We start from the raw sequence: 13031 nt of genomic DNA on the forward strand, positions 1-13031 counted from the left end.
CAAAAAAGATTTTTCCCCCACAGGCTTCAAGTGGGGAGATCTTCTGGCAGTTGATCTCCAAGACCTGCTGCTAAACCTCCCCAACACTTGCTGCTTAAAACGGCAAGGATTAAATTTTTGAGGTTCTTCTTCATTTATCTCCACAACTAATTGCTCACCTTCCCTCTTTACCTAGGTTTCCTAGACATTTTCTTTTAAAATTATAAAGCTGTTTTGAATGAATGCCTCCTAAGTTACCAAGTGGTAGAACATTAATGAAAAAATACCATTTCAGTGGGTTATAATCTGAAGTAGTTTGAGCGTATGCAAACTTGTTCTATTCTTGATTGAAGGATGGTTGATTCCACAGACAAGGTGGAAGAGATCAAAATGTTGAGTAGAGCAGATCATTTGCAGGCCATGGTCTTAAGACTTATATTTCAGCAATTACATCCGAGAGAAGAATAGAAGACATTAAGTAATCTAATATATACCACCTTGAGTTTCATTGTGGGCTAAAGGAAGATCATAAATGCACAGCTGGTGACACTCAACCTTGACTAGGCTCAAAACATCTTAACAGGTCTGCTTCTAGCACATATTTGAATGGAAGACCATCAAGAAATCCCAAGTAGCAGAAGACTGATTATACTTTTATTTATAACTGTATCAGAACAAGACATATTAAAACAGAATGCAAAATTTGTGTTGACTCAGGGGCCGCAGTGGACTTGAACTGCGTGCCAGCAGCCATTTTCTAAAAGGGGTAGAGCCATTTTTCATATTTTTTATTAAGCAGGAGAACCAAGTTTACTACTGAATTTTAAAAATTGTTTTACTCCATTTTTCAACCCTGTATTCAAAGCTTATTTTAGTAACGAAAATAAAGTTGTATACAAGGCTGAAACTGCTCGCTGATTGTTTGTTAGCTCATCGTATCATTACACATATTTTTTGCATTCTATTTGATAAAACAGAACAAAGATAAAATAGTAAAACAGTAACAAAAAGAAAAAAACCCACAGCAAATAACAAAAATTTATACATGTGTATAGTAGGAGTAAGGGACGCGGTGGCTCAGTGGGTTAGGACGCTGAGCTTGTCGATCAGAAGGTCGGCAGTTTGGCGGGTCGAATCCAGAGTGCTGCGTAGCAGAGTGAGCGCCTGTTACTCGTCCCAGCTTCTGCCAACCTAGCAGTTCGAAAGCACGTAAAAATGCAAGTAGAAAAATAGGGATCACTATGGTGGGAAGGTAACAGCGTTCCGTGCGCCTTTGGCGTCTAGTCATGCCGGCCACATGACCACAGAGACGTCCTCGGACAAGCGCTGGCTCTTCGGCTTTGAAACGGAGATGAGCACCGGCCCCTAGAGTCGGAAACGACTAGCACACATGTGCGGGGGAACCTTTACCTTTACCTTATAGTAAGAGTGTGTGTGTGTGTTTGTGTGTCTATAAAGTTTTACATAACAGTTCATATTTCATTATATCTGTGCCTATGACACCAGTCTTCAGTTCCCTCAGTAATTGAAGACATAAATTTGTCTTTTCAGTGTTAAAGAACTATAAGCAGTAAGAAGGAAGTAGAAAAACTATTTGCCTAGTTCAGCTGTCAATTACCATGTAATAAGTATGTGGTTCAAAGGAATATGAGCACCTAAAAATATTAAACTTCATTTCAAAGTCAATTTGTGTAATTTTCCCCCAGAACATAATAACCTTAAGAAATAGCAAAAATATGAATCATTTATTCTTGTTGCATTTTTATTGTTTTATTCCTTATCTCCTCATTCTGTTTTACTAGATAAATAAAACACACCTAAAAATAATAATTATCACTGCATTGCTTAATTGTGGATTAAATCCACAGCCTTGGGCCTATTATAGAAAAATGGGATAAAGATATCGAATAATTCAGATCATACTGTTGCCAAACATTAGTTTTATAATTTGATTCTCAGTGGGGGGGGGGGAAATATGTTAGCAGAAGTTCAATTTTGAATTTTAGCCAGAGGGACACACACACATGTTCTGATTTTCACGCTTACACATCCCAGTAAAGGTCACTGGTACATTAGCAGACATTGCAATGATTGTCATGTGACGTTATGACTTGATTACTGTCATTTTGATTTTGCTTTAATTTTGCCTCACGTCATTATTTAAATTGCTCTAGTACCTAGTGATTAATTGGTGCATGTCTGAAATGCTTTTATTCTGCCTCTTCCACAGAGCATCCATGCCAGACGCTGTATCTCTACCTGTGTCTGGTTGGGTCCCCGGTAGATCAGTGCAGCGTGAACAAGATGTCGGTCCTGGGGTCTGCCACGTCTATGAGGTGGGTGTTTCTTGCTGAGCAGAAGTTGATGGAATAACTGGAACTTTTTTTTTATCCCATTTATATCCCGCCCTTCTCCGAAGACTCAGGACGGCTTACAATCTAAGAAGCACAAATCAATGTGCTTAGCAATAGCCTTCATTCTATGTATATGCCTGCTTATTAGGGCTTTCTCCCCCCCCAAGTGGCATTTTTACAAAGTCAGCTTATTGCCCCCAACAATCTGGGTCCTCATTTTACCTACCTCGGAAGGATGGAAGGCTGAGTCAACCTTGAGCCTGGTGGGACTCGAACCTGCACTAATTGCAGGCAGCTGGTGTTACTTAAGGAGGCATTAGCCCACTGCTCCACCAAGGCTACTGGTCAATGGGCCAGATGTCCTGGGGGAGCATATCTTTTCTGGATCCAGTTCAGCTCCTAAAATGTCCTTCTGAGCCAGTCTTTTCCAACATGGTAGCCTCCAAATGTTTTCAGCCTCAGCTCCCAAAATTCTTAAGGAACGTGACCGTAAGTGACCCTGGCTAGGAATTATGGGAGTTTCAAGCTTATACATCTGAAAGAGACTAACAATAAGGAAGCAGATCTAGATTAACAAAAGCTCAACGTTCACAACAGTATACCTGCACAGGTGGAGGAAACATCTGTACAAGGTTATACAGAAGTTAAATTTTCATATCTGGGATATTTTCCAAAAAAAATGTTTGGCTAGCAATGGAAACATGGCTTTTTTACTGACTATTGTTATGGCACTATCCTTTAGTTGATTGCTGATAAATATATCTTTACGAAATGGCTGCAGCTTGTCTCATGGGAGGTCTCGTAGCTTGTTCTGCATTATAGAAAGTCCCAAGTTTACTCTGGTTTGCAAGGTCATTTAGCAGGTGATCTGCTTCTCTGCCTCTCAACCTTGAAGGACAAAGTAAGTGGGCAGCCTTATCTAGGGTGAAGCGGTTCCTTGATTCCTTGGATAATTTCCCCTATTTCTTTATTTTCTTTTATGCAGTTTGTCAATGAGGGGCCCAGCGCCATCAGCGAAGGAGTGTTAGACATCAGTTGTCCTCTCCGAGTGCAAGGACGAGCTATACTGTATGTGACAAGCTACACGGTGCAGGCAAATTGTACCTCCAGCAGCCCCATTAATCCATCACGTCTGCAGGTAAAAGGTGACCTCTGTGGCTGGGGAACACAAAGGATGGAACTGAAGGAACATTTAGCCTGGCCGCTAAATGTTGAGACTGGGAGTTCAGCCACTAAAACCTAAAGGCCGCAGCTGAGATTGCTTAGAAACTCAGAACCAACATGAAGAGGGGAAGGAATAAATTGCAGAAGACAGCTAATTTCCCAGTTTTGGCTATAGGTTATTTGGTTACTTTTAATAACTTGCCCTTTTTTTCTCAGCAATGGAAATTTTTGTGCATTGTTCCATCCCAAGTCTTCCATCCCTTTGGTAAGCTGCTTGGGTGGTGTGTTTTTTGTTTTTTTGTTTTTTGGTGTGTTTTTTTTTTGCCTGCAGGTTATTTTCATAAACATTTCAACAAGTAGCTTGTTTCCACAAGACATTTGCCTTTGCTCTGTGTAGAACACGAACAAGCCTGAGACTGAGTTGTAACAACGCGGGAGGATTTTCTGCCATTGGGAAGCATGTGTCGCACAAGAGCACTGTTCCTTGGAATCAGCCAGAGTAACACTGGCATTCAGAAGGACTTTTCTGACTGGCAGCTGTATTAAGATACCTTGCAAAGCCATGGGGAAAACTGTATTAACCTAAACAAGCAGATTACAATTGGTAGTTACAGGCAATGAACTTATGAAGATTCACCCCTCTGTCTCTCTCTCTCTCTCTCTCTCTCCCTCCCTCCCTCCCCATCTCTCTGGGTGTTTAGCTGGAGCAACCTCCAACACCTTTTCCTGGGCAGGAGCAGCATTATGTGCAGAAGCAAGACGGAGGATTGAACATGGGCAACATTGGAGGCACTTTCCCTCTGGTAAACCCTGCGCCACCATTTTAAGAAACATCTTAAAAACACGAGAGTTGTGCTCCCTACCCTTGATTTTCTTAGGATGTCTTAGGACCAGCCTAAGAGCTGCACTAATCATTTTGTCAAGGTTCAGATCCATAAGACCAAATAAATCAGACGTTCGAGGCAGGAAAGTCCCTCAAAGAACGTGATTATTGGATGCACGTTCAAAAGTGAAACCAGATCTAAACTTTCCCTCCAAGAATCAAAAGTATCAGAGAATCAAAGTAATACAGTGTAACAATTCCCACCCCTCTATTCATGCTACCCAATAGAACACCTTGGCGGGCTTTCTGACTTAGCGATCCTCCTCCTCCTCCCCTCCGGCATGGGAATGACCTTGGTTCCCACAAGAGTTGCTCACGTTTAGACTACCAGAAATACTATCTCCCCCCTCCCCCTTCTTGTGGCAACCTAGAACGAAAAAAGATCAGCCAGGTTCATGGTAGAGTTGACAGATTTCCTTACATCTGCAGTGTTGGCTCATTCTTTTTGTTACCATTGTGGGCTGCCCAGAGTCCATGGGAATTGAGTGGCCAATAAATTTAAATAAACAAATAAACAAAACAAACACATGCGGAATGAACAAACCAAAGAGCAGCACCAGTACTGCATGCATTTCAATAGCTTATTTTCAAACCTAATTATCCTTCTTTCCCGTAGTTCTTCGAAATAAAGATGCATCCATAACACACAGGAACTTTGGTCTAATCTCCCAATTCACATTCCCTTGATTTTAATCACTGGAACAGCCTTCCCCCATTCTGCTGTCCTCAAGATCTTAGACTGTAGTTTTTATTTGTTGCATTGTCTGGGCATTCTGAGTTATAATCCAACCAGCAAGAGGATACTTAGGTCAAGTAAGGCCAGACATTCAGGTTCACAAAGATGTTTGGCCCCAATTCCTTCAAGGCTGATGAGATATTTTCATCTGATGTCTCATTTGATTATTCAATGTTCTTGCACTGCAGAAGTGTGATGAAGATGAATGTTTCCAACTACACTGCCGCATGGGAGCGTTGCAACGGCAGGAAAGTGTCAGCTTACGTCTCTATTTTCGTATCTGGTCCAAAAGCTTTCAACAGGTAAACTCGTTATATTTTTGGTGTTCACCAAGCCCCAATTGTGTGTGTGTGTGTGTTTGTTTGTTTGTAATAAATTGTGTGTTACCACTTTCCCCCCCACCACCTTCCTTATTCTATTCTAGGTTGTAGCAGTAGCTGGCACAGAAAGGAATGAAAGTTGAGGGAATAGGATAAATCAGGCTAAAATTAATAATAATAATAATAATAATAATAATAATAATAATATAATAATAATAATAATAATAATAATAATAATAATAATAATAATAATAATAATAATATAATAATAATATAAAGTTGGAAGGGACCTTGGAGGTCATCTAGTCCAACCCCCTGCTCAGGCAGGAAACCCTATACCATTTCAGGCAAATGGCTGTCCAGTCTCTTCTTTTTTTTTTTTTATTGAAAAGTTTTAACATACAATTTTCCTTTAAAACCCCCCCTCCCCCTCCCTTCTCCCTCCCCCCTACCTCTCCCCCCTCCCCCCCTCCCCCCCCCCGACTTCCCAGAGCTAAATACAAGGTATATAAAAAAAACAATCATAAACAACCATATACTAACAACTATAAACTCTAAAATCCATCACTCTCTAGCTTATATAGGATAAAACAAACCTTAGTAATATTGAATATATATAAAAAAAACTAAAAGAAAAAAAGAAAAAAAGAAAGTCCAGTCTCTTCTTAAAAGCCTCCAGTGTTGGAGCATTCACCACCTCTGGAGGCAGGTTGTTCCACTGGTTAATTGTTCTAACTCAGGAAGTTTCTCCTTAGTTCTAGGTTGCTTCTCTCTTTGACTAGTTTCCATCCGTTGCTTCTTGTCCTGCTTTCAGGTGCTTTGGAGAATAGCTTGACTCCCTCTTCTTTGTGGTAGCCCCTGAGATATTGGAACACTGCTATCATGTCATGTGAGAGCAGGGGAGCTCCTCCCGAGAGATCGATGGATCGTTAAGGTGCTTCCAAGTGAAAAAAAGGCAGGATGCAGAGATGCAGTCATTATGAAGCTTTATTCATCGATAGATTATATAGAAAGAGCTATATGGCATGGAAGCATCCATGCTTGTATGATAGAGAATGCATGCAAGAGAGAAAGTAGAAATGAGAAGCAGAACTAGAGCAAAGAAGCAGCCCCTGAGCAGAGGTATTTATGGGGGGTCTTGGCCCCTCCCTAGCCATAAAACTCTCTCGCCAATGGGGCTGCTGCAGGGGAGCAAAGAAGCCTCTTTGCTCCATCTGATGATGTATTTGGGGAACTGCCATGGCTGGCATAAAACATGTAACATGTCACCCCTCACCTCATGCCCACCTCTGATCTATGTACATACGGTGCATACAGAAAAAAGTGTAATAATTAATCCCAGCAGAAAAATAATGACCTGCTCCTTCCCATTCATTTAGTATAAGTGTTAGCTTTCATAGTATTAAGCCTTTGGGAATGGGATGTTTGATTCCTCCATATTAAGGTTGCTTCACCTCCAGTGAATCTGTTCAACCCAACATTTGTGTAGAGCCATTTCTCATTATTCTTTCCTCACTTGCAGAAAGAGAACTATCCCCAAGCTATCCAGTGTGAAGCCATTTATCATATGCAAAAGGTGCCCTACAAAATTCAGCCTCTAGAGCACTCCACCGCTCATCTGAAGGTCCGTATTCTGCCCTTACGAATACCAATTTTTCCAAGATGATTATTCCAGTTACATTATTAAAATTGCAAGGTGCTTTTCCACAAGAGAGAGAGAGAGAGAGAGAGAGAGAGAGAGAGAGAGAGAGAGAGAGAGAGAGAGAGAGAGAGAGAGAGAGAGAGAGAGATTGGGATCAGCACAACTCAGAGAAGGAGGTAGCGAATGGGTGGGGTCAGTCCAGCTTGGATATATTCTTGAAAAGTAGATAAATGAAAATTATGGTAAGAGGGCAAAAAGTGGAATAGAATAGGTTATACTCCCTCTCTGAATTCTGGAATCCGGGTACTAGATTGCCTAATGAGACCGAATGGTTTGAAACCTAGGAGAACTTAAAAAAAAAGGGGCACTCTCTTTCCAGTGGCCTATTTTGAAATGTATGAGAATGACATACTTGGCAACCTGGTGGATTTGGGATGTTTATTCTTATTTATTTATTTATTAGAGCAACATGGTGGCCTAGAAGTGAAGGTGCTCACCTCCCATTTGGAAAGTTTAGTGTTCTAGGTAGTGGCAGATGTTTCTCTCCTAGAGCACAAAGAAAAAAAAATATCTGCTGCGAACTCCACATGGCATCAGGAAGGGCATCTGGCCAGCTCCATCCAGTTGCCCCGACTCCACCCCAAGTAAGGGATTACAGAGTCGTAAACAGGAATTTATTCTTATTTTTTTAAAAAAATTTGCAGAACATCCTATCTTTGCTACACAGCTCAAGGCAGTGTACACAGTGTTCACTTCTATTTTTTCCATAACAAGTCATGCTCTCAGATACTTATTTACTCATTTACTCATACTACATATGGTAAAATTATACAACTTAAGTAGAGGTCCTCTTAACATTTCGAAGAATGACTGTATAGCATATGTGCTGATCCAGCAGGGCTTAGATGCTACCAATGCAACACCTTCAATTACAACTTTTGGATATCTCTTATTCATGCTTGCTTTCTGGTGACAGGTGTCAACATCACTCCATTGGGCTAAGGCAGAGACTAGCCAAGGTGTTCCTCTATGGATCATCATCTTAGCCATCCTGATTGGACTGCTGCTGTTGGCACTGCTCATCTATGTGTTGTACAAGGTGAGTTCACGGAACAATCTAATAATAGAGGAATTCTGGGCCGGAGAGAAAACTTTAAAGCTCCGAAGTACTGTTTTAATTACTTGACTTGTAAGGACTGCAGATGTAAGAAAATGCGAGCAGATAGGGAGATTCTGAAATCTCAGAAGCCAGTTAAAAGCTGTGGCGTACAGGCCATTTGTCTGAAATGGTATAGGGTTTCCTGCCTTAGCAGGGAGTTGGACTAGATGACCTACAAGGTCCCTTCCAACATTATTATTATTTTTATTTTTATTTTTATTTTTATTTTATTATTATTATTATTATTATTATTATTATTATTATTATTATTATTGTTATTGTTATTGTTGTTGTTGTTGTTGTTGTTATTAAATGGTGTCAGTGGGGGAGTGGCTTCAGCACCTTGGACAGCACCCAACTCTTCTGCAATACCTGTGATTTTCTAGCCCTGCCCTGGTGAATTCACTCTGAGTCATTGCCCTGGGATTCCACATGTGTATAGCTTGGCTTGCAACAGAGAGAATTGCAACCCAAAGCACATATAATTACATTTTTTTTAGCATTCTGCTGCTGCACGAAGTAGCCTGTGCGCAGTCAGGAAAACGGCATGAATCCATGTTTAGTGTTTTTAAGGGAGACACTTGCCAATATTCAGCTGAAACTCTGTAAGTGGGGCGTGATGCACATGAAGATGTGATTGAGCCAAGAGTTTTTAATTATTATGGCTCCAGTCCTTATGAGTTTAGAGAACTATGAACTTAATTTTTCAGCATTAATCAACGGGTTGAGACAACCACCACCACCCCGCCAGTTTGGTATAGTGGTTTAAGGCATCAGGTTAGAAACTTGAAAACTCTGAATTCTAGTCCTGCCTCAAGACATAAAGCCAGCTGGGTGACCATAGCTCAGTCACCTATCTTAGCCCTAGCAAGAAGATAGTGATAAACGACCTCCAAAAAAGTTTCTGAGAAAACTGCAGGGACTTGTCCAGGTATCCTCTAGGAATAAAGAATGATTCAAAGATACTAAAAAATAAGAACAACAATTTAATGTCAAGAGAAATGGAAAGAGAGAACTTACCTCTTCTCTTTTAGATAAAAAAAAAATCTAGAGGTATTTCTGTACTAATTGGATTACAGTGGTCTTGAGCAAGGAACATAAACGTGCCTCCGTAAGACCACTCAACCGCAATGGAATTTGCTCTTTAAAAAATTAAATAAATAAATAAATAAATAAATAAATAAATAAATAAAATTCTGTGGGTGATGTCCTGTATAGATGCTGACTTTCTCTTTCTTCCTTTCGTTCTTAGCTGGGCTTTTTCAAACGCTCCCTTCCTTATGGCACAGCCATGGAGAAAGCTCAGCTGAAACCACAAGCCACTTCAGAGGCCTAGCGGGTTCAGCGTTGCCCTCTGTGTGTGTGTGTGTTGTTGCTGCTGCTGCCACCGTCCTGCAAAGAGGCACTCGGATCGCCCATCAAGAGCGCTGGGGAGGAGGAGGAGGAGGAAGAGGAGGGATTCCAACCAACACCGGCAAGGTGTAGAAGGGCAGGGCCGCAGACACTGGGCCCCTTGGGTGACTGCAGGGTTTAGTGCACCAAGCCCCCTCTGCTTTCCCTCCAACCTTGACACTACCTGCCCTCCTTTCCCAGCCACTCCCCTCCCCTGAGGCTTGGATCCTGCAAACAACTTGTGTCGTGAACTGAGGGCTGCAACAGGCATTCGCTGCCAGCCCAAGGGAATACTTGAAGCCGCTGCAGCGGCAGGTGCTGGCCTGATTTCAGGCCTCTTAAGCCAAGCTGTCTGTTCCGTCCACCTGTGGGGAAGGGACTATCGTTGTGGACAGTTTTCAAGCTGCCGGGTTTTCTTTAGATTAAACACAGCTTGGCTGAAGGAAAGAAAAAGAAAAAAAAAGGAAAGAAGAAAAAAAAAGCACAATCACCTCCTGAGTCCAGCTCTTTCTCCTCCGTGGACCAGAATGGAGGATCCTGGGCTCTCTCTCCTTTCCCGTCTTCCCCGGTTTGCTTCCTGTGGGGGACGACATGGGGCAGAGACTTTAGCTGGGAAGGCCGGATGCTCCCACGATGCCAAAGATTTGCCACATTAGGAAGCCAAGCCATCACCCGGTGTCGGCCCGGACTCGCCGATGGTCTTCGCACTGATCCCCGGAAACCGCTAGAGATTTTTATTTTTCAGATGCCACTTTAATTAAAAGAAGGAAGAATGAGGAAGCGAGTGCCACCTCTTGGTAGCAGAGACAGGGGTTGCTGTTTTAATTTAAAATGTCCAATGTGCAATAAATGCTTCCCTATTTTCTACTTTGTCTACTTAGTAAATGCTAGCACTCAAATACTTTGGCCACCTAATGAGAAGGAAGGACTCACTGGAGAAGAGCCTAATGCTGGGAAAGATTGAGGGCAATAGAAGAAGGGGACGACAGAGAATGAGGTGGCTGGATGGAGTCACTGAAGCAGTAGGTGTGAGCCTAGATGGACTCCAGAAGATGGTAGAGGACAGGAAGGCCTGGAGGAACATTGTCCATAGGGTCGCGATGGGTCGGACACGACTTCGCAACTAACAACAACAAGCACCATGTGGTTGGGTAATGGGTAAATAGCCTCCAGAACTGCTTGTTTCTTTTCAAGGGAGTTGGGATTTTGATGGTGTAAATAAGCATTTTAGATGAATAGAATAACAGAGTGGGAAGGGGACCTTATAGGTCATCTAGTCCAACCCCCTGATTAACAGGAGACCCTATACCATTTCTGACCGATGGCTGTCCAGTCTCTCTTAAAAGCTTCCAGTGATGGAGCACCCCACAACAACTGCAGGCAAACTGGTTGGTTGTTTTCATTGTCAGAAGAGTTCTCCTTATTTCTAGGTTGAAGCTTTTCCTTGATCAGTTTCCATCCAATGCTCCCTGTCTGGCCTTCAAGTGCTTTGGAAAATTGGTTGTCCCCTTCTTCTCTGCGGCAGCCCCTCAAATATTGGAACACTGCTATCATGTCACTCCTGGTCCTTCTCTTCACTAGACTAACCATGCCCTCTTCGTGCAACCGTTCTTCATATGTTTTAGCCTCCAGTAGTAGGGGGTAGTAATAAATAGCAGTAGTAAGCAGTAGTAGAGGGTCACGTAAAAGGAACAGCTAAGAGGAGAGCTTTGGTAGAAGCATTATTTGGGATGGTTGTGAAGAATGAAGGACAGTTGCAAAAACAGAATGCAGAAACCTTTTCAAGATGCCCTAAGAAACATCTGTCCCTTGGGATCCTTGTTATGTGTCCCCCCCAATCAATACATAGCCTAATATGGAAGTGATACTTGGTACCTATGCCAGTATTTTATTTATTTAGATTGGCCTTTCAAATATGTTTAACTTTTCTGTTGAGGCAGGCTTTTTCAGGCAACATTTTTCAACATTATTTTGTGTTGTTCTGGCTCTTGGTGTTGCGGGAGAGCAAGACGCTAAATTTTTAGCCTGGTTTTGGGGGGTTTTTGGCAGTGGGGGGCAGGAAGGTTAAAGACTGAAATGAGTATCTTTTTAAGTATTTAAAAAAGCAGCATAACGTGGGTCAAGTCAGCTAGATGGAATCAGACAGCCCAGGGAAACAAGCTTTAATACAGTACTGTAATGCAGAGCTACTGTAGGTGATAAAAGCAACCTGAGCCGTGAAAGTGATTTAAAATACTGATCTTGGTTTAAAATGCTGTGATTTAAAATACTGATCTTGAGACCAGGTTTGGAATATTATTGGTCAGAGCTATTGACCTGTGCAAACCTATTTTGCTTTCCATTGCCATTTTTAGGCCGACTAGACATTTTAGGCCTCGGCCAATAGCGAAATAACAAAACTAGAGGGAAGGGCCAATAAAAATGAGTCGTGTGAGTGGCCAAGTCACAGACTACATAGCTGAGGCAATTCATTCTGTTGCATCAAATGTGTGAAATTCCATCCAGTAAACAGTTTGATGACATGTTTCCTGCAGAGCTTTAAACTGGGTATTTCAGAATGTGCCCGAGTAGCTTTAATGGTTTACACAGCACTTTTACCGAGGTAGGTAAAATGAGGACCCAGATTGTTGGGGGCAATTAAGCTGACTTTGTAATAATGCCGCTTGGGGGTGTGTGTGAAAGCCCTAATAATCAGGCATATACATAGAATGAAGGCTACTGCTAAGCTTGTAAGCCGCCCTGAGTCTTCGGAGAAGGGCGGGATATAAATGGAATAAAAATAAATAAATAAATAAATAAACAAATATTCCTTTCATAGCCATGGGGGTGAATGGGCATTAATTCTGGTTACTGAAGTCAGCCCAATACACCAATCACAAATCTCCCTGTGGCAAAGTGAAAACTCTAGAATCATTGACTTGGATCAGATGTAGTATATGAAGCCTTCATGACAATAGTTTGAAAACCGGTCAATGGGTTTTGTTCAAAAACTATATTAGTCTTATCCCAAATTAAGAATAGTACCATGGTGCTCTAGACAGCTAAAAATTATTCTGGGGGTAACGGGGGTTATGCCGCAACTTTCTATTGCCACAGTCGTTTCAGCTCGACAGGCCTTGCTTAGAATTTCTAGATGTGCGCAAGCAAGGTTTTATTCTAAAAAATGTTTTGTCAACCCTAGGCTGTGCATGGAATGTTATGCTAACCCTTATCTTCTGAGCAGCCATGTCAGGAGAGGACCAGTTAAAAATGAAACGTCTGCAAGAAAACAAGCAAGCTCAGAGAGCACCAAGGACTCGTGTCCACCCTTCTCCTTTATTAGTATTTTCCTCTGCCAGCATTTGGGAGTTTTTTGTAGCCTTTAACCCAACTTAAAGGTAAAGTAAAGGTAAAGGTTCCCCT

General features: G+C 41.8%; 1 protein-coding gene across 1 annotated transcript; it reads left to right on the top strand.

Annotated features, from left to right (window-relative positions):
* Positions 1 to 2216: 2216 nt before the first annotated feature.
* LOC308661299 (integrin alpha-5-like) lies at positions 2217 to 10484 on the top strand (the record flags this gene model as incomplete). Its single annotated transcript, XM_081316216.1, has 7 exons — positions 2217 to 2315; positions 3319 to 3471; positions 4199 to 4300; positions 5305 to 5418; positions 6959 to 7060; positions 8055 to 8177; positions 9490 to 10484. 7 exons carry the CDS (start codon positions 2217 to 2219, stop codon positions 9571 to 9573), a joined length of 777 nt encoding a protein of 258 aa, XP_081172342.1. The 3' UTR covers positions 9574 to 10484.
* Between the last annotated feature and the right edge of the window lie 2547 nt (positions 10485 to 13031).

Source organism: Vipera berus, assembly GCF_964194415.1.
Source record: "Vipera berus genome assembly, chromosome: 2".
Taxonomy (NCBI): domain Eukaryota; kingdom Metazoa; phylum Chordata; class Lepidosauria; order Squamata; family Viperidae; genus Vipera; species Vipera berus.